The following is a 20,290-nucleotide window of genomic DNA, read 5'->3' on the forward strand; positions in this document are numbered from 1 at the left end:
CAGAGACCCAAATTAAAAAAAAAGTATATGAACCTAATTAAAAATTTTGTAAAACTATAGGAATCAACAAAATAATTAAACTTTTAACTAATTAGAAAAATAAAGTATTTACTATTTATTCAATAATTAAAGTTGTGAATATTTGCAAAAAAAGAGATTGAATCAAGCTTCAGAATATTTTATTTAAAAATGAATTTAAAGAACTTTTCAAGGCAGTGACTGTTACAAAAAAAAAAATGTATTAGTTTGTTTAAATTGCAAGCTTGTTTTAAATTTGTTTAAAATGAGTCATGGGATATAAATATTTAAAAGATATCTTTTGAGGTCTATTATTGTTTTTAAATATTTTTCTTAAAACGGTTTTTAATAATTTCATATTCTTTTAAAAAGGACTTTGTTTGAACACTAAATAAACTATGAATTGATAAAATACTTGTAAATGCAAGAGATAGGGATTCAAAAAATAATACACAAGCAATATATACTCAATGTCTACGTCCAGTCCACATTTAAGAGTTTTACTGTTAGAATAGATGTACAAAGATATTATTTCTATTGAGTCTCCCTTAATTACAATTTTATTCAAATTGTACCGTAGCATAAACATAAGAATCTTTAATATTATTTTCTCAAACCTTCACAAGACTATAATTGTCAAGATTCAGATTGTATATCCTGTCAGACTAAAATATTAGATATTATTACTTCAAATTTTTTTATGCTAATAAGTAATTTGATTGGATATCTCACTAATTAAGAATTTTAGATATTTTTCTGATCTTTTTAGTCAATTAATTATCTGTTGGACAAACTCAATCACTTATACATAATATAAAATTTATTATATTCAATCATCTAAAAATGAATTAAATAAATTATGAGTAAATTAAAGTTTTATCTCTGAATTAATAGATGATAATATACTTAATTTTATTCTCGCACACACATATCTAGAGAGCAAGAGATAGAGGTAATTTGTTGCCATTGAAGTAGGAATTTAAAATTTCATCATGGATATTTCAAGGAATGAATTTCATTCACTATGAGTCCATGACAATTATGACTTCATGAACAAGCATACCGTTCTACTTTCCTTTTATTATTGTAGAAATTTTGGTGAATCTTTAAACAAAAACAAAGTTATTCTCACTACAAAAAACTAGTATAAAATGGCATCAATAAAATGGCAATTTTAAAATACTGCCGTTATATTCATAAATTGAGGCAGTTTGTGTGGCTGCCATAATTTACTGGTGGAAAGCGGCGGTTTTTTAGTGAATTTGGCAGTTTTAAACGCCAGTATCTCATTATCTGCTTCCGTAATATAAAAACCTAACTCTTATTTTACTAATAAACGCTGTGCTACTCAATCTATCGAAACTCCATGGCAACGTGAGAACCAGGAAGAAACTCCCTCGCAGCGTGAGATCTGCGATCTCATCCACGACGCTCTCCTCTGGCGGCAAGCTCCTCCATCAACGCTTTTCTTCCAGCTGCGATCTCCTCCATCAAAGTTTCCTACTCCATCGTGTTGTGCTCTGTGAAGCTTCTCCTTCTCCATCTTCGTTGAACTAGGTTTATATACAAATCCACAATCTCTTCTTTTAATTACTCATATTTTGTATTTGCTAATTGTTACTACTTCTATATCTTTAATGCTAGGTTTTGATTTTCTCTTTGTTAGCAGAAATTAGGGGTAAGGTCTTCATGAAATTTCTTCGATTTTTTTCTTACATACATGTATACAAATTTTCATTTGTTTTGCGGTTTTGATTTGTAAATATGCTTTTGGTTGGTGATTTACTGATTCGCATAGCACGTGTTTGATGAATTACTTGAATGCTTATCTTTTTTGTTCCAAGGCAATCGAAGATTCTAGAATTTCAATCGTGGTTTTCTCCCAAAGCTATGGGAATTCGACGTGGTGGTTGAAGGAATTTGAGAAGATAATGGAGTGTTGGAGCAGCAAGGGTCAGAAAGTTGTGCCGGTGTTCTACGGTGTTGATCCTTCGGAAGCTGCTGCGGCGTTTGCATACCGGGGACCGCTCAAGGAAGTTGCTTGCCTTCCAGGTTTTGTTACATATATCAGCAGGTACTTTTAAGTTTTAAAGCTGTTTGATTTAAAGAGAAAATAATGCTGAACTGAAAATCTTTTTTTTTTTTGTCTATGCATTTATTTAATCATTGTTGTATGCGATATATCTCTTTTTCAAACATATCAAAAAATTCTTTTATTAGCTTGAATGTTAGCTACATGTATTCAGCAGTCGTCGAATGCTATGAAACTCTCAAGGATATCATTTATAACCTCCTGCAAGATGAGGAAGATAAGATGTAAGGAAAAAAAAAGATATCACTATTTCGCATGCTTACATATTTAGTTTCTATTTTTATTTCTTAATTTCATTTTTAGTATTCTTTGTTAGGATTTTGCGAAATCAGAAAACATGATTTTATTGTTTTCAACTTTTTTCTTCTCAAAATGTGAAAATATAAACCAAACAGTAACTTTCTTTCTGCTTTTACCGGAATCCTCTTGATTATTCAAGGTCTTCCATGTATTGTGATAGGTTTGTAAGCCATATTTGTGATAAAGTTGAATGGAGCATACAAGAACACACATTTGTCAAAGAATTCAAGATGAGTGGTTTGCCTTCACTTAGTGAGAAATTGGAAAAATTCCTAACTCTATTTGTAACTCTTTCCTCTCAGAATATCTCAGTTTCCTATATAGACCCTTTGACAGTAAAGGAATCAGCTATAAATGTGCCTCAAAATCTGGATGCTCGCCGCCGTATCACATTCTTTGCAAATTCCTTATTCATGAATATGCTGAAGGCTCCCAAAGTTCGAAACATATTGTCCTTCAAGTTAGTCATTATGATTAACTAATTTAATGACATGAAAGTGGAAAAAATAGATTGAATATTGAAAAATGGCAAGTGCCAACTCTCTTAAGTTCTTAAATATTAAAGGCACATAATGTTTGTTTATTTTTAATTGATGCTATGATTGGAACTTATGTAATCTTTTTCTTTAGTATTTTGACACCATATTACAAAGAAGATGTTCGATATTCGATTGAGGAACTTAATAAGGAAAATGAAGATGGGATATCAATCTTATTCTACTTAAGAAAGATATACCTTGGTGAGTTTGGTTTTATTTTCTCACCTATTTTGTTTTCTTCCTCAGTACATCTTCACTCATTTCTAAAGCATTGTAGATGAATGGCGTAATTTCCATGAGCGGCTTAATGACTTGAAAGTTGAATGATGAGGATAAGAATGACTTATTAACTTTTTTCGAAGTTTATTCTGTATTAAGTGTAAATAATTTCAATTTATATCATAATTTCATGATAGTTTGAGGGATTGTAGTTTACTCAATTGCCAGCTCAGTCAGTTAGAATTAGAAGTAGTTAGAAGCTGTTTAGTTAGTTATACTAGATGAATAGTTAGACTTAGCTAAGTGTAACTCATACATGTATATTAGCATACCCTGGTAATATAGTGACTGTGCATTGATTAGAAAGTTTGGCTTTGTCATGACTCTAGATTCATTACTGAACTTTCAGTTGTAGAAATCAGTCATATGCTTATTAGTATCCATCAGTTGTAGATCATTTGCTGCTTCCAAGGTTTTTGTCATTACTAACTTTTCTAGCTGATTTATTATGATTTCTTTGGATGCTGAGAATGTGATCAAATTAATAACAAGTATTAGAATGCACTGCTACTGTTATAAACAAATTAAAGTTGGTTAAATTTCACTCATTCAACCTTTTAAAATTTGAGTTGTTTTGAGGCTGTTACTGTTATAACAAGTATTAGAATGCACTAAATATTTAAACCAGATTTATTCTTTCTCGATTGGCTCAAAGTTTTGCAAGAATGCTTATTTTTTATTTTAGAATCTATTGTGTGTTTGCAAATCATCCTTAATATTCTGTATCTGTTTTTTTATTTCAGAATGGATCATTCCTAGAGCTGCTGCCTACCGTAAGTTGTTACTGATGTGTATTCTGGTTAATATGTTTGAAGAAACTAATCTGATAGGAACCAATCTATAACAACGTGTTGGTCTTGTTAGATCAAGTAAAGAAATGAGATCACCGGCCATAGTAAAATTGCTATTCTGGTTAATATGGTTTTAACTGAGCTTGAAGCAGAGGAGCGCCTATCCTATTCATGTGAGAAGGTGACACGATGATGATGATCATGCTTCTATCGAATCAACACTATAATTGAGAATGCATTATTAATGAATTTTCCCAAAAGAATATCTTAAGTGGTGTTTTCTTCTTTCTTGATATCACTTAAGCAAAGTTTTAATCTTGTGTCATTAAATCATGTATGTTTATGTAGGGACCTGCTCAAAATGAAGTCATTGCTGAGCTAAGAAATGCATTTCTGGAAATTGTTAAGGAATATAAAGTCTTTACTGCAAAGTTTTAATAATAATTGTGACTTTAGGTTGTGGCAGCTGGTGGACTGCATGTAGTTGGCACAGAGCGTCATAAGTCCCAGAGAATTGATAATCAGGTTTGCATTCTTTCCTTTTCTTAGGAATAGCTTCTGGCATTACACAGCCAAATGCCTTTTATAATTCTCAACTATCATAGCCCCTATTCACAACCCCTTTCATGGATATATTGTTGAATAAGTAGTTAAACTTGAAACTTCAATTTCTATTTTTTAAGTTGCGTGGTCGAAGTGGCAGACAAGGAGATCCAGGAGGCTCACGCTTTTTCTTAAGTCTTGAAGATAACATTTTTCGTATATTTGGTAGAGACCAAATTCAGGTAATCTATTTGATGTGCAGCTGCTGTGCAGGGTCATTGATCACCAGAAGTGGAGAACTACTTCTTTGCCATTCGGAAACAGTTGTTTGAGTATGATGAAGTGCTCAACAGCCAAAGAGATCGTGTTTATACAGAGAGAAGACGAGCACTTGAATCTGAGAATCTTCAGTCTCTTCTTATTGAATATGCTAAATTGACAATGGATGATATTATAGAGGTAAGTTTTAATTAATAACAATTTCAGTTATATTGTTACCTCTTACCTTTTTGGGCAATATGATGAAGAATTGAATTTTGAATTAGGCAAATATTGGTTCTGATACTCCAAGAGACAGCTATTAGTAATATGGTTATTGTGCAGTTATAAGAAATTTTCATAGTAGAATTGCTAATTTAAGATAGTGGAATTTGCAGATTGTTTAATGGAAATGATTTATCTGGTTCTATACCAGAAACATTAGGACTAGTTCAGACACTTGAGGTTCTGTAAGTAATTGCCTCATATTTCAGTTTTTTAATAAATTTTCTCGACTCTTTCTACCAATCTAATTTTATTTTTTCTCTTTATATTATTTGACTAGTTATATATTGTTTCTAATGACATCTTTTCATTGTTATAATTTCAATTTATAACAGCCGGCTTGATAGAAATTCCCTAACAGGAGAGGTTCCTACAAATCTTTGTAAGAGATGAGTTTGGATAATGAAGTTGGAGTGTTGGAGCAAGAAAAAAAGATGTTGGAGCAAGTTCCCAAGATGAAACTCACACAAGAGACCAAGAAACTAAGGCATGCTTGTTTTAAAGTTAATTACAAAAGGAGGAAACTTTTGGCCTCTAAATCTTATTCATCATCACATAGTTAAGCTATTTGTCTTGTATATTCATATTCTAAGTAGTAAAAACAGCACTTATTAGATGGTTTAAATAAAATATTAGATATTAACATAGTTTAGGGAACTGGATGGTAGATTTAACTTATTAGTGTTTATTGCAATGCTTGTATTTTGGTAAGTTTAGTAAGACAAGGTTTTGTATAGGAGTTATTACTTTTGATTTTCAATAATAAAAAAATTATATATTATATTAATATTTTGTTTATGAGTTATATATTTCATTTATGGATTATGATTTTTTGCTATTGTGAAATTTTAATCACAATTATTTATTTAACACGATAAAAATGATGGTAAAAATTATTTTTTTAAACGATAAAAAATGTCACTGTCAGGGTAAAACGGTGGTTCAAAAATGTCGTTTTAACCAACCAAAACGCCACTCTGTCAGGGTAATAATAGCGGTTCAAACCGCCATTTTAACCTATCCAAAAGTCGCCATTTTAACCCTGAAAATAACGGCGGTTTGAACCACCGTTTTAACCAACCAAAACGCAACTCTGTCAGGGTAATAATGGCGTTTCAAACCGCCATTTTAACCCTGAAAATAACGATGGTTTGAACCGCCATTTTAACCAACCAAAACACAACTCTGTCAGGATAATAATGGCGGTTCAGACTGCCATTTTAACCCTGGAAATAACGGCAGCTTGAACCGCCATTTTAACCTACTCAAAAACCGCCGTAATAACCAGAATGACGCCAGAATTACGTCGCTTTATGAAACCGCCATTATTGGTAATAATAGCGGTTCAAACCGCCGTAAATACAAAAAAAACCGCAGTTTTTACCAGAATTTTTTGTAGTGTCTATAATATGTAATAAAGAAAAGTATAGGGTGCCAAGATATAAATCTGTCAACTATTACCAATAATAATTAAAAATAATTAAATATAATTTTTTTATATCAATTAAAAATTTAGTGGGATCTATTATATAACATTTTGAAAGAATAAGGAATGGTAACCATGCATGAGGCTTAATCACGTCAATAACAAAGACTGCAGTGCAATCCATCACGCAACCCTAATCATCTTTCTCTTCACCAGTCGAGTCTCCTTCGTGAAATTTTTCCAGTCACCGGGACGCTGCCATTACCATTCGACGGTGACTGCCCCTTCTTCTGGATCCCACATTGTGGCACCGCTAGTCCCGTGGAAGAGAACTGCAACGTGAGTGTATGAAGGTGTCACACAACCCTCTTCTCCTCAACTATTTCCATTAATCTCTCTGTCTTGAAATTTTTCACGTCACCAGGAAGCTGCAATCACTGTTCGATTTGTGACACAACCTCTTCCACGCGAACTGATTTTGTGACACCGCGATTCTCGTGAGAGATAAAGCCATCATATGCACCGTTATCGCATCCCACCATAGGCGCCATATTTAGATAATTGATATTAGGATTTAAACCATATTTTATAAAATGTGATTAGTATGTTTACTTTATAATTTAAATTAAAAGTAATTATTTAAATTCATTGATATATTGATCAATAAAATCTTATGCATTTTGAAAATAATCTTTATAGTATTATATTTGATTTCTGAATTGTTATTTTATCTCAAATATTTTGTAAAATTATTATATTACTCATATATATTTTACTCTAATCCTAAAATTTTTTAATAAAAACCCTAATATCCCAAATTTCCCAATTTAGTACCCTAAATCTCTAAACACACGCACACAACACTCAGTAAGTGAGGGAGAAAGGGAAAATAGAGAAGGGAGAAGGGGGAGCTCGAGGGAGAAGAGGGGAAGAGAGGAGGGGACGATGTGGCTGGGTCCTTACTACCGTCACTGTTGTTGAGGCACCGGAGGAGAGAGAGATTTGCTTTGTAGAGGCGTTAAGGGAGACAGACGCGATGCGAGGAAGAGGAGCTCGTCTTCATTGCCACCGTCGCCGCGCCTTGCCTCCGCTGCCGTTGATGGAAGCCGCCACCATCGTTGGGAGGAACCAAACAGGGAGAGGAGGTCGTCGTTGATGCTACCACAGAAAGGAAGGAAGCAACGCGTTTGAGGAAGTGATGCAACAGAGGAGGAGCCGTTCCTCTGCCGCTGCTGGAATTCCTGGTCGCCGCCAGAATTCATGGTGAGTTAATCGTGCCTAGCTACCATAATCACCACCTCTGAACCTTATTTGCTCTGTAACAACCCTGCGCTTGCTTCTGATGTTCTTGACTCTATTGAGTTTGTTGGAATTATCACAGTTGAAGCTTGTCACCAGAGAAGAGAAGTTGTTGCGCCATCCTTTTCATTCTGACATCGATTCTCCCGTTCAAAATCCTGTAACGCTTCCACTCTTGTTCTGTTTAGCATTGTTTCTCTGTTATATTCTTATTCTAATTACGGTAGCCAATATCGTTGTTTTAGTACTGCTGTGTTCTGCTGGAAATGTCAAAATTGTTGCTTCGAGTGTGATCATAGTTGGTGCCGCTGCCTTTGTCCCGGTTATGTTGGAATTGTCGCTGCTACTGCCACGATTGGGGATAAAGGGGCTTTTTGCGTTAAATAATACGATTGCGACATCGAGGTAGGGGGTTTAAATTTTAAATGGTTTTAATTTAAGAATGCCCATAAATTTTATTGAATAACTGCAAATAGGTTGAATTATTATGAGTAATTGATTGGTTGTGTGGATGTTGAATTGTGGCTGTGAATTGATTGAAATGGTGGATTTTGTGGAATTGATTGATCATGGGTGGAATATGAATTGTTGATGAGTGATTGATGAAAATTCTAAATTTTGATGGATTATGTTGGATTTGTTGCTGTTGAGTTGGTTATATGATTATTATATCGGTGATGGATTTAGTTGATGATTGATTGGAATTGGTTTAGAGAATGTTTAAAGGATTGAATTTGAAATGTTGAATTGCTTGCTGAAAAATTCGAGTTTTGAAATTAAATGGCAACTTTGAAAGTGAACCAGCAACTTAATAGAGATTGGAATGTTATGAGATTAAAAGCTAAGCGAACTACAACAAGTATAGTTATTAATATTCAATTTTGAAGGTTTCATTTTAACTAGAGAATTAGTTATGATTTTTCAAAAATGAATAGTAAAATCTGATTTTCTGCATTACTTCTAAACGAAGTCAGAAACTTTGAAAAGTTATAACTAATTCTGTGATGATTGGAATTGTATGGGACTAAGTCCGGATTAAACTTGGGATTATTTGGAGCTTGACTAGAAAATTTGAGGCCTTTTTGTTAAATACACAATTTATGACGAATTTTTAAAGTTAGGTCGATAAATTTGTCCTACAGCAGAAAAGTTCAAATAGGGTAGCAATTTGTTTTTTGTACTGCGACTGCTGCAAGCTGAGTTTTGGAGCGAAATCAATTTTGTTTTAAAATTTGATTAATTTGGTTTATTTCTCTAAAAATTCAGAATTTTAGGAGTTAAGGATTGGGAGTTGTGAATTTTTGAAAGTTAATGGTTTAAGCTGGAAAGAACCAGTTTTCAGCAAGTTATGCATCAACTTCTAATGCTTGTAACTCTTAGAATTGAATAGCAATTGGGTTGCAACTAAGACACACTTGTTGCTAGATAAGTTAGGAGTTTCCAAACCAAACTTTAGCCTAATTGAAGTTTTGTAGTAAAAGTTATACAAGTTGAAAGATACTAAGCTTGTTGGTTTCTACAATCAATGTAAAAAAATAGTTTACTTTTGCTAGGTAACTTTACCTAATTGAATGCATGTCTAAAATTGCTTAACCTAAAAGTGAATTAAATTTAAACTTTATAAATATGTCCTTGTGTGAGAGATTTTATTTCTGGTACTAAAATTTTATGAGAGCAATATTTATACAATAAGTTCTTTCTGGATCGCATTCGCAATGCCACAAAATAAATTAAGAGGATACAAATGAAGTGAAATGATTGGCTCACTTGTAACAGAATCGATCTTGTGGATTGTAATGTTATTATTATCTATCTTGTTTCAGATTTTGCTGATTGGACTTGGGAGGAGTTCAATTTGATTTCTTTTAAATTAAGAGGATACAAAACTCTTACCACTAAGGGTTTCTTTTATTGTCACAATTTGATTGGAAGATAGCAACAATGATAGCAAAGGGTTGCAGTGAAGGCAAAGCGTCTCGAGTTTTATGTGTCTGGTGAAGATTTTAGCTTTTATTGGGTTTCTTTCCTGCATCATGGTATTGTAGTTTGGGATAATATTTGATTTCCCTGATGTGGACACTGAAATTTAACATTTTATTTGTGACTGTGCTTTGGGTTTAGAGTCAGTTAACCTTCTCTAATTTGGTTGCATTTATTTTGTTTTGTGTCATGTGACAAAGCCTTGAGCAAATTGGTAATAGAGCAGAACACCTTAGGATTAATTCAGATATATATTTATATTTAAGTACGGATATTGAGGTGGAAATCTAGATTTCTTCTGATTAGTTTTGCTGCTACCATTCTTCTTGCTATATTATTTTCTATTTTATACATGAATTTTTATTGAAGTTATTGTCTGGGTCCTATTAAGCGATTATTTCATGTAATAGCCTTAACTTGCGAGAACTGTATGGTGAAGTTTAGATACTTGTATGCTTTTTTATCTTAATTTAGTTTTTAGGACATATTGAAGAAAGCTCAGCTTTTTTTCCCTCGTGCTATGGTTGTTGATTCAATACAAACTCTTAATCCTATTAACACTGTTAGTGATTTTCCTTCAACTCTATTAACACATTTCTTTTTCTATCATTTGTCAATGTCTTTGAATTTAACATTTGTTTTGATTTATGTATTCTCCAGTGGTTAGAGCAAAAGGTTAAGTTGAATGATGCTGAGCACAAGTTAATATATATATATATATATATGTTAAATTTTTGTCAATTAAGAGGTTGGAGGTTCGAGTCTCCTATCTTTCCAAATTTTAGTCAATGAGTTATAGCTCAAATGGCATAGTCTCTCCATACTCAATTAAGAAATTACGGGTTCGAGTCTCCTATCTTTAGTATAAAAAAATATATATATTAAAAATAATTTAAATAATATATATTTATATATAAATATATAATAACTAATTTTAGTATATAAATAATATTTTTTATGATGGACATAACTAAATTAGTGAAATATGTTAAATTTTTTAATATATAATTTTTAATTATCGTCTTTATATTAAAGACTTTTTCATATCAATAGTTCTTATGAAATATATCAGAAAATCTATCTATTATCTATCTATTTATTTATATTATATAAAAGTTAATGCAAGCTCATCATATAATGAACTTACAGTATATTATTTTATGTAATTGTGCCATATCAGTAATTTTGTATAGATGACAATTTTGCAATATAAAAATAATAATGAAATTTTACATAAAAGGATATAAAACTTTAATTGTGCTAATAATCAATTAAATTTAATATCTATTATTACTCACTTGAATTAAAAAGTAACATCTATATATAATTAACATCTGTATAAAAATTATAATAATAACAATTTTCAATTATAAACACTCAAAATATATATGATTTGATATACTTAAATATATTAAGTAACACTGTTATTATTATTACTCCGATCCATCTTAAATATTTTCTTAAATGAATTATCCAAAATATCTTTAATCACATTTAACTTTAACATAATAACATCTATTTATTATGTACACATTTTAATATATCATGATTAATAAAATTCATTTATAATTTTATGCTATATTTTTTGTATTTTTATTTTTAATATTTTTTAATTATTTTTAAATACAAACTGTTGAGTTATGTATAACTAATTTAGTTTGATGATGACAAATATTATTTTATTGGGTTAGACACTCAATTAGTTTTGATTGTGTTTAGTTAAATAATGCAGGCCAAAAATCAAAGAAGCAGCAGTCCATTTGGAAGAAAACAAAAACGAGATTATCGGTGAGTCTCTAGCCAACAAAGTCCAAAGTAATTAAGCAAAAAAATCAAACGGGCTGAGAGGTAAAAAAAGCAAATCCAAATCCAAGTTGATCCCACTAAGCTGATACACTCTAAAGCCAACATTCACTTGTTGCTTTGGTCAAACACAGAGAAAAAGAGAGAGAAAGCTTCACTCTTCTTCTTACTCATTTCACCAGAGAAAAAAGAAAGAGAAAGCTAAATCAAAAAGGACAAAGGTCTAATCACTCAAATCAAACCATTTTAAGCTAAGTCAGAAGTTAAAGGTGATTTATTTTCATTTGCATGTAATTTACTTTCTTCACTCCTGCTCCAAATTTCTGCTACTCTAATTTGGGATAAATGCAAAAGTGTTCTCTGATAATCACTGTTGTGAATCAAAGGCTAAAACTATTTTTTGGGGACAAAGCTCTTGATCAAGGGTTCAGATTCAAGTTTACCTTTTAAACTTTTATCTTTGTTGATCTAAGGCATTCGGTCAAGCAAAAAGGGTCTGTCCCAAATGTCCTAATTTGGAGATTAATGGAAGAAAGTGAAATGTCACTTCTGGGAAGCACACAACTCGAAGAGTTGACTTAGAAGAAAGCACTCAGCAACTGGAAAAGAGATACAAAAAGAAAAAAAAATTCATCTTTCGAAGGACAAGGAGAAAGAACCAGTTTTTGGGTATTGCTCTAAAGGGCTTCTCTGTGAAGAGTTCATCAACTTTGGACAGTGTTTTCTAAGTTAAAGAAGCATTCTGCCAAGATGAGGAACTCAATCAGAGTTAGCTGAATCCGGTTCAACTTATAGCATCAGAGGGTATTGAAGCATTAATCTCCTTCATGTTTTACAGTTTGTAATTTATTTTCAATGTATATCTTTCTGTAATTTCTTAAGAGGTAAAAGGAAGATAGAGAGAAATCAAGAAAAAGCCTATGAGTGATAAAAGACTGAGTGAAACACATGAGAAAAAAGCCCAGATTTCTTTAGGTTGTTTCAGATGTCTTATGTCTTGTACCTGTGAGGTACCCCTTTCTAAGTTGGGTTAGCACTTAGAGTGAAGAGTTAGGTATTAGCATAACCAAGTAAAGTTAGGTTAAAACTTGAGAGAGAAATGATTGAGGGAATCCTATGAATTGGTGTATGTAATACATTAACTATAGTAGAAATTCTACCACAGTTGTGGTGGAGACTGGATGTAGGTTACATTGCACAAGGCAACTGAACCAGAATACATGCTTGTGTTATTCTTCTTCTCTTTCTATGAGATCTATTTTCTGTTATTTATGAGACAAAATGAAATTGTCTCATAAAATTTCTGCAGCGCAGTTCAAACAGATTCCAAGAAAAAGTTCGCAAGTAAAGGCTTAATTCATTAAAGTAAATAAGGCCATATATTCAACCCCCTTCTCTAAGCCTTCTACAACCTTTAATTGGTATCAAGATCCAAGCTCTCAAAAATCAAGCTTCCCAACTTGGAGCAAAGATCCAATGGCAAACAACTTGGGCACAACCACAGTTGCCTACACTCTAACTAAAGGCCAGTCAAACAACAGGCCTCCCTTCTTCAACGGAAAGAACTATACCTACTAGAAAGAGAGGATGCGGATCTTCATCCAATCCATTAACTACAACATATGGAAGATTGTTGTAAGCGGCCCCAAAATTCCAACAAAAACAAACGCTAATGGAGTGGTGACTCCAAAAGAAGAAACTGAATGGAATGACGACGACAAGAAAAAAGTGGAGCTGAATGCTAAATCCGTCAACCTACTTCACTGTGCCATCAGCTTTGAAGAGTACCAAAAGGTGTCTAGATACAAAACAGCCAAAGAAATCTGGGAGAAACTCCAGGTTACACACGAAGGCACTAAATAGGTCAAGGAAATAAGGATTGATATGCTGCGAAAAGAGTACGAGATGTTTAACATGAAGGATGGAGAAAGTATTGATAAAGTGTTTGAGAGATTCTCAATCATAATCAACAACCTTGATGCTATGGGTACAACCTACTCAGAACAAACCCTAGTGAGAAAAATCCTTAGAAGCCTCACAAAGGAATGGGAAACAAAGGCCACTATCCTAGCCGAAAGCAATAATCTAAGTCCCATAACATATAATCAGCTGAGAGGGAAACTCCTTGCCTATGAAACGACACACACAAACCAAGACTCAAAGAAAAAGGGAATAACCCTTAAGTTAAAAGTCGAATCAAAAGAGAATGAGTCTAGTGATAGTTTTTCAGATGATGAACTTGTATTTTTTGCTAGGAGGCTAAGAAGGCTAATGAGGAACAAAGGCAAGTACAAGGGCTCAAGCTCAAAGGAGCACAAGAAGGACTTGAGCAAAGTAATATGTCACCATTGCAAGGAGGCTGGACATCTCAAATACAACTGTTCAAAACTCAAAAAGGAGGACAACGGAAAGAAAGAAAAGAAGAGAGTGCTCATAGCATCTTGGAAAAATCTTGAAAATGATTCGGATGAGGAAGAGGACTCAGAAGGCGAAGCTCAAATCTGCTTCATGGCTGGTGATGAGCGGATAATTTATACGCTTTTGGCATTGTTTTTAGTATATTTTAGGTAGTTTTTATTATATTTTTATTATTTTTTAAATAAAAATTATATTTCTGGACTTTACTATGAGTTTGTGTGTTTTTCTATGATTTCAGGTATTTTCTGGCTGAAATTGAGGGACCTGAGCAAAAATCTGATTCAGAGGCTAAAAAAGGACTGCAGATGCTGTTGGATTCTGACCTCCCTACACTCGAAGTGGATTTTCTGGAGCTATAGAAGCCCAATTGGCGCTCTCTCAATTGCGTTGGAAAGTAGACAATCTGGGCTTTTCAGAAATATATAATAGTTCATACTTTGCCCGAAATTTGATGGCCCAAACTGGCATTCCAAGTCAGCATAGAAATTCTGGCGTCAAAACGCCAGAACTGGCATAAAACCTGGAGCTAAACGCCCATACTGGCACAAAAGCTGGCGTTTAACTCCAAGAAAAGCCTCTACATGTGAAAGCTTCAATGCTCAGCCCAAACACACACCAAGTGGGCCCGGAAGAAGATTTTTGCATTAATTACTTATTTCTGTAACCCTAGGCTACTAGTTCTCTATAAATAGGACCTTTTGCTATTGTATTTTTATCTTTTAATCTATCTATCTTGGAATCATGTTTTGATGATTGAACACTCTTTGGGAGGCTGGCCATTCGGCCATGCCTAGACCTTTTGTTCTTATGTATTTTCAACGGTGGAGTTTCTACACACCATAGATTAAGGTGTGGAGCTCTGCTGTTCCTCATGAATTAATGCAAAGTACTATTGTTTTTCTATTCAACTCAAGCCTATTTCTTCTCTAAGATATACACTCGTTCTTCAACCTGACGAATGTGATGATCCGTGACACTCATCATCATTCTCACCTATGAACGCGTGCCTGACAACCACTTCCGTTCTACTTGCAATAGCTTGAGTGCGTATCTCTTGGCCTCCTGGTTCATAACGCATGGTTGCCTCGCCTGACAACCGAGCCTTCCATTCCATGAGATCAGAGTCTTCGTGGTATAGGCTAGAATAAATTGGCAGCATTCTTGAGATCCGGGAAGTCTAAACCTTGTCTGTGGTATTTCGAGTAGGATCTGGGAAGGGATGACTGTGACGAGCTTCAAACTCGCGAGTGTTGGGCGTAGTGATAGACGCAAAAGGATAAATGGATCCTATTCCAACATTATCGAGAACCAACAGCTGATTAGCCGTGCGGTGACAGCGCATTTGGACCATTTTCACTAAGAGGACGGGAGGTAGCCATTGACAACGGTGAAACCCAACATAAGCTTGCCATGGAAAGGAGTATGAATGATTGGAAGAAGGCAATAGGAAAGCAGAAGTTTAGGAGGAACAAAGCATCTTCATACGCTTATCTGAAATTCTCACCAATGAATTACATAAGTATCTTTATCTTATTTTATATTTTATTCATCTTTTAATTATCAATTCTCCATAACCATTTGAATCCGCCTGACTGAGATTTACAAGATGACCATAGCTTGCTTCAAGCCGACAATCTCCGTGGGATCGACCCTTACTCACGTAAGGTTTATTACTTGGACGACCCAGTGCACTTGCTGGTTAGTTGTGCGGAGTTGTGACAAAGAGTTGAGATTACAATTGTGCGTACCAAGTTGTTGGCGCCATTGATGATCACAATTTCGTGCACTAAGTTTTTGGCGCCGTTGCCGGGGATTGTTCGAGTTTGGACATCTGACGGTTCATGTTGTTGCTTAGATTAGGTAACTTTTTATTCTTCAGAATTTTTAAGAATGAATTCTAGAGTTTCAGATGATACTTTCATCATCACAGGAGCTAGTTGATTCCCATCAATTTGGCTGTTGTATGTAATGTCTGCTGAAGCTTGACTAGCCATGTCTAATCTTTTAGACTGAAGCTTTAGACTAACATTGCATGATTCCTGGAATTCTTATTAAAAATTTTGAATGTCTCTATTTTCTTCTCCAAAATAATTTTCAAAAAATCCAAAAAAATTATAAAATCTTAAAACCAAAAATATTTTGTGTTTCTTGTTTGAGTCTAGTGTCAATTTTTAAGTTTGGTGTCAATTGCATGTCTTTATTCTTCTTGCATTTTTTGAATATATGCATTATGTTCTTCATTAGTCTTCAAGTTGTTCTTGATGATTTCCTTGCTCTGATCTTTAAATTCTCTTGTTTTGTGTGTTTTGTTGTTTTTCATATGCATTCTCAATTTGTTAGTGTCTCCAATATGAAATTTTCTAAATTTGGTGTCTTGCATACATTATTTATTTGATCTTAGTTTTCCATGATTAGTTGCATTTTGATTGTTCCTCATCATTAAAAATTCAAAATTTTTTTTTCAAAATTATGTCTTTTCAAGTCAATAATACAGAGAATTGGAGATTCAGAACATGCAGCAGAGGAATTACACAGAAATAGCTGGGCATTCAAAACGCCCAGTGAGGAAGGAAAACTGGCGTTTAAACGCCAGCCTAGCTGGGCATTAAACGCCCAAAAAGGTAGTATTTTGGGCGTTAAACGCCAGAATGGATACCATTCTGGGCGTTTAACGCCAGGAGGACACTAGAGGGAAGATTTTGTTTTTAATTCAAATCTTTTTCAAATTTTCATAATTTTTCAAAATCAAATATTTTTCAAATCATATCTTTCAAAATTAAATCCTTTCCATTTTTTTTTATTTTTGAAAATCCTTGCTAACAATTAGTGATTTGATTCAAAAATTTCTTCCTTATTAAGAAAGGTTCAATAATTGAATTTTAGAATCATATCTTTTAAATTTCTTGTTAGCCAAGACATTAATTTTAAAAATCAAATCCTTTTAATTGTTTGTCAATCATATCTTTTTAAAACCATATTTTCTCAATCATATCTTCTCAACCACATCTTTTTCAAAAATGATTTTGAATCATATCTTTTTTATTTCTAATTTCAAAATCTTTTTCAAAATCAATTAACTACTTTCTCAATTTCAATTTTTGAAAATCATCAACCAATTTTTCAAAATTTCTTTTAATATTTTTAATTGATTTTTGAAAATTCTTCCCCTCTTCTCACATCCTTCTATTTAAGGACTAACACTCCTCCACTATCAGCAATTCAGACTCTTTCTCTATAAGTTCGAATTCTCTCCTTTCTATCTCATCCTTCTATTCTTCTTTTCCTCTGACACCTCAAGGAATCTCTATACTGTGACATAGAGGATTCCATACTTTCTTGTTCTCTTCTCTTTCATATGAGCAGGAGCAAGGACAAAGGCATTCTTGTTGAAGTTGATCCTGAACCTGGAAGGACCTTGAAGAGAAAGCTAAGAGAAGCTAAAGTACAACTCTCTGTAGAGGACCTAACAGAAATTTTCAAACAAGAAGAAGCCATGGCAGCCGAAACCAACAACAATGCCAACAATGCAAGGAAGGTGCTTGTTGACTTTATTGCACCTACTCCTAACTTTTATGGGAGAAGCATCTCTATCCCTGCTATTGGAGCAAACAACTTTGAGCTTAAGCCTCAATTAGTTTCTCTAATGCAACAGAATTGCAAGTTTCATGGACTTTCATTAGAAGATCCTCATCAGTTCTTAGCTGAATTCTTGCAAATCTGTGTTACTGTTAAGACCAATGGGGTTGACCCTGAGGTCTACAGACTTATGCTCTTCCCTTTTGCTGTAAGAGACAGAGCTAGGACATGGTTAGACTCACAACCTAAAGAAAGCCTGAACTCTTGGGAAAAGCTAGTCAATGCCTTCTTGGCAAAGTTCTTTCCACCTCAAAAATTGAGTAAGCTTAGAGTGGAAGTCCAAACCTTCAGACAGAAGGAAGGTGAATCCCTCTATGAAGCTTGGGAAAGATACAAGCAATTGATCAGAAGGTGTCCTTCTGACATGCTTTCAGAATGAAGCATTATAGGAATCTTCTATGATGGTCTATCTGAACTGTCCAATATGTCATTGGACAGCTCTGCTGGAAGATCTCTTCATCTGAAGAAGACGCCTGTAGAAGCTCAGGAACTCATTGAAATGGTTGCAAATAACCAATTCATGTATACTTTTGAAAGGAATCCTGTGAATAATGGGACAAATCAGAAGAAATGAGTTCTTGAGATTGATACTCTGAATGCCATATTGGCTTAGAACAAAATATTGACTCAGCAAGTCAATATGATTTCTCAAAGTCTGTCTGGCATGCAAGCAGCAACAGGCAGTACCAAAGAAGCTTCATCTGAAGAAGAAGCTTATGATCCTGAGAACCCAGCAATGGAAGAGGTGAATTACATGGGAGAACCCTATGGAAACACCTATAATCCTTCATGGAAAAATCACCCAAATCTCTCATGGAAGGACCAACAGAGGCCCCAACAAGGCTTCAACAACAATAATGGTGGAAGAAATAGGTTTAGCAATAGCAAGCCTTTTCCATCATCTTCTCAGCAACAGACAGAGAATTCTAAGCAGAGCCACTCTGACTTAGCAACCGTAGTCTCTGATCTAATTAAAACCACTCAAAGTTTCATGACTGAAACAAGATCTTCCATTAGAAATTTGGAGGCACAAGTGGGTCAGCTGAGTAAGAAAGTTACTGAACTCCCTCCTAGTACTCTCCCAAGCAATACAAAAGAGAACCCAAAGAGAGAATGCAAGGCCATAAACACATCCCACATGGCCGAATCCATAGAGGAGGGAAAGGCAGTGATTTCCACTGAGGAAGACCTCAATGGACGTCCACTGGCCTCCAAGGAGTTTCCTAATGAGGAACCATGGGAATCTGAGGCTCATACAGAGACCATAGAGATTTGATTGAACTTACTTCTGCCATTCATGAGCTCTGATGAGTATTCTTCCTCTGAAGAGGATGAAGATATTACTGAAAAGCAAGTTGCTAAGTACCTTGGAGCAATCATGAAGCTAAATGCCAAGTTATTTGGTAATGAGACTTGGGAGTATGAACCCCCCTTGCTCACTAAAGAACTGGATGACTTGACTAGGCAGAGATTACCTCAGAAGAGACAGGATCCTGAAAAATTCTCAATACCTTATACCATAGGCACCATGACCTTTGAGAAGGCTCCGTATAACCTGGGATCAAGTATAAACCTCATGCCACTCTCTGTGATGGAGAAGCTAGGGATCCTTGAGGTACAAGCTGCAAGAAGCTCACTAGAGATGGCAGACAATTCAAGGAAACAGGCTTATGGACTTGTAGAGGATGTCTTGGTAAAGGTTGAATGCCACTACATCCCTGCTGATTTTATAATCCTAGAAACTGGGAAGTGTATGGATGAATCCATCATCCTTGGCAGACCCTTCCTAGCCACAGCAAAAGCTGTGATTGATGTTGACAGAGAAGAATTAGTCCTTCAAGTGAATGAGGACTCCCTTGTGTTTAAAGCTCAAGGATATCCCTCTGTAACCATGGAGAGGAAGCATGAAAAGCTTCTCTCAATGCAGAGTCAAATAGAGCCCCCACATTCAAACTCTAAGTTTGGTGTTGGGAGGCCATCATCATGCTCTGAGTATCTGTGAGGCTCCATGAGAGCCCACTGTCAAGCTATTGACATTAAAGAAGCGCTTGTTGGGAGGCAACCCAATTTTATTATATCTATTTATTTTCCATTATTATTTTATGTTTTCTGTAGGTTGATGATCATGTGAAGTCACAAAAACAACTGAAAAAGAAAAACAGAATGAAAAATAGTATTAAAAACAGCACACCCTGGAGGAGAAGCCTACTGGCGTTTAAACGCCAGTAAGGGTAGCAGAATGGGCGTTAAACGCCCAGTCTGGCACCATTCTAGGCGTTTAACACCAGAAAGGGGGCACAGAGCTGGCGTTTAACGCCAGAAAGGGGCACAGAGCTAGCGTTTAAACGCCAAAAAAGGGAGAAAAGATGGCGTTAAACGCCAGAAATGGGCAGCAACCTGGCGTTTAACGCCAGGATTGGCAATCAATGGGGCGTTTACACGCCAACATGGTGCAGGGATGAGAAATACTTGACACCTCAGGATTTGTGGACCCCACAGGATCCCCACCTACCTCAACTCTCTCTCTTCTTCTTCACACATTTCCATAACACCCTTCTCCAAATACCCTTCACCAATCACCTCAATACCTCTTCTCCAAATACCCCTCACCTATCAAATCCTA

At 34.6% G+C, this 20,290-nt stretch overlaps 1 protein-coding gene and 1 non-coding gene across 51 annotated transcripts; one reads left to right on the forward strand and one right to left on the reverse strand.

The window, feature by feature from the left end:
• The first annotated feature begins 1,194 nt into the window (after positions 1–1,194).
• On the forward strand, positions 1,195–5,892 carry LOC112782423 (callose synthase 7). Of its 50 annotated transcripts, none has more exons than XM_072230693.1 (11): positions 1,195–1,575; positions 1,663–1,696; positions 1,863–2,334; positions 2,550–2,870; positions 3,041–3,150; positions 3,972–4,001; positions 4,093–4,200; positions 4,476–4,544; positions 4,825–5,021; positions 5,219–5,290; positions 5,441–5,892. In XM_072230693.1, exons 3-7 carry the CDS (start codon positions 2,168–2,170, stop codon positions 4,107–4,109), a joined length of 645 nt encoding a protein of 214 aa, XP_072086794.1. In that variant the 5' UTR covers positions 1,195–1,575; positions 1,663–1,696; positions 1,863–2,167; the 3' UTR covers positions 4,110–4,200; positions 4,476–4,544; positions 4,825–5,021; positions 5,219–5,290; positions 5,441–5,892. The 50 variants fall into 50 exon arrangements, with proteins under 50 accessions (XP_072086794.1, XP_072086798.1, XP_072086786.1 ...); XM_072230697.1 differs by having other exon boundaries at positions 1,863–2,092; positions 2,268–2,334; positions 2,571–2,870; positions 3,972–4,200; positions 4,368–4,544; XM_072230685.1 differs by having other exon boundaries at positions 1,863–2,092; positions 4,368–4,544.
• Positions 5,893–17,929: 12,037 nt separating this feature from the next.
• LOC112787836 (small nucleolar RNA R71) lies at positions 17,930–18,037 on the reverse strand. Its single transcript, XR_003195225.1, has one exon. It is a non-coding gene; the product is annotated as a small nucleolar RNA R71 (small nucleolar RNA).
• Positions 18,038–20,290: the final 2,253 nt, after the last annotated feature.

Source organism: Arachis hypogaea, chromosome 20 (assembly GCF_003086295.3).
Source record: "Arachis hypogaea cultivar Tifrunner chromosome 20, arahy.Tifrunner.gnm2.J5K5, whole genome shotgun sequence".
Taxonomy (NCBI): Eukaryota; Viridiplantae; Streptophyta; class Magnoliopsida; order Fabales; family Fabaceae; genus Arachis; species Arachis hypogaea.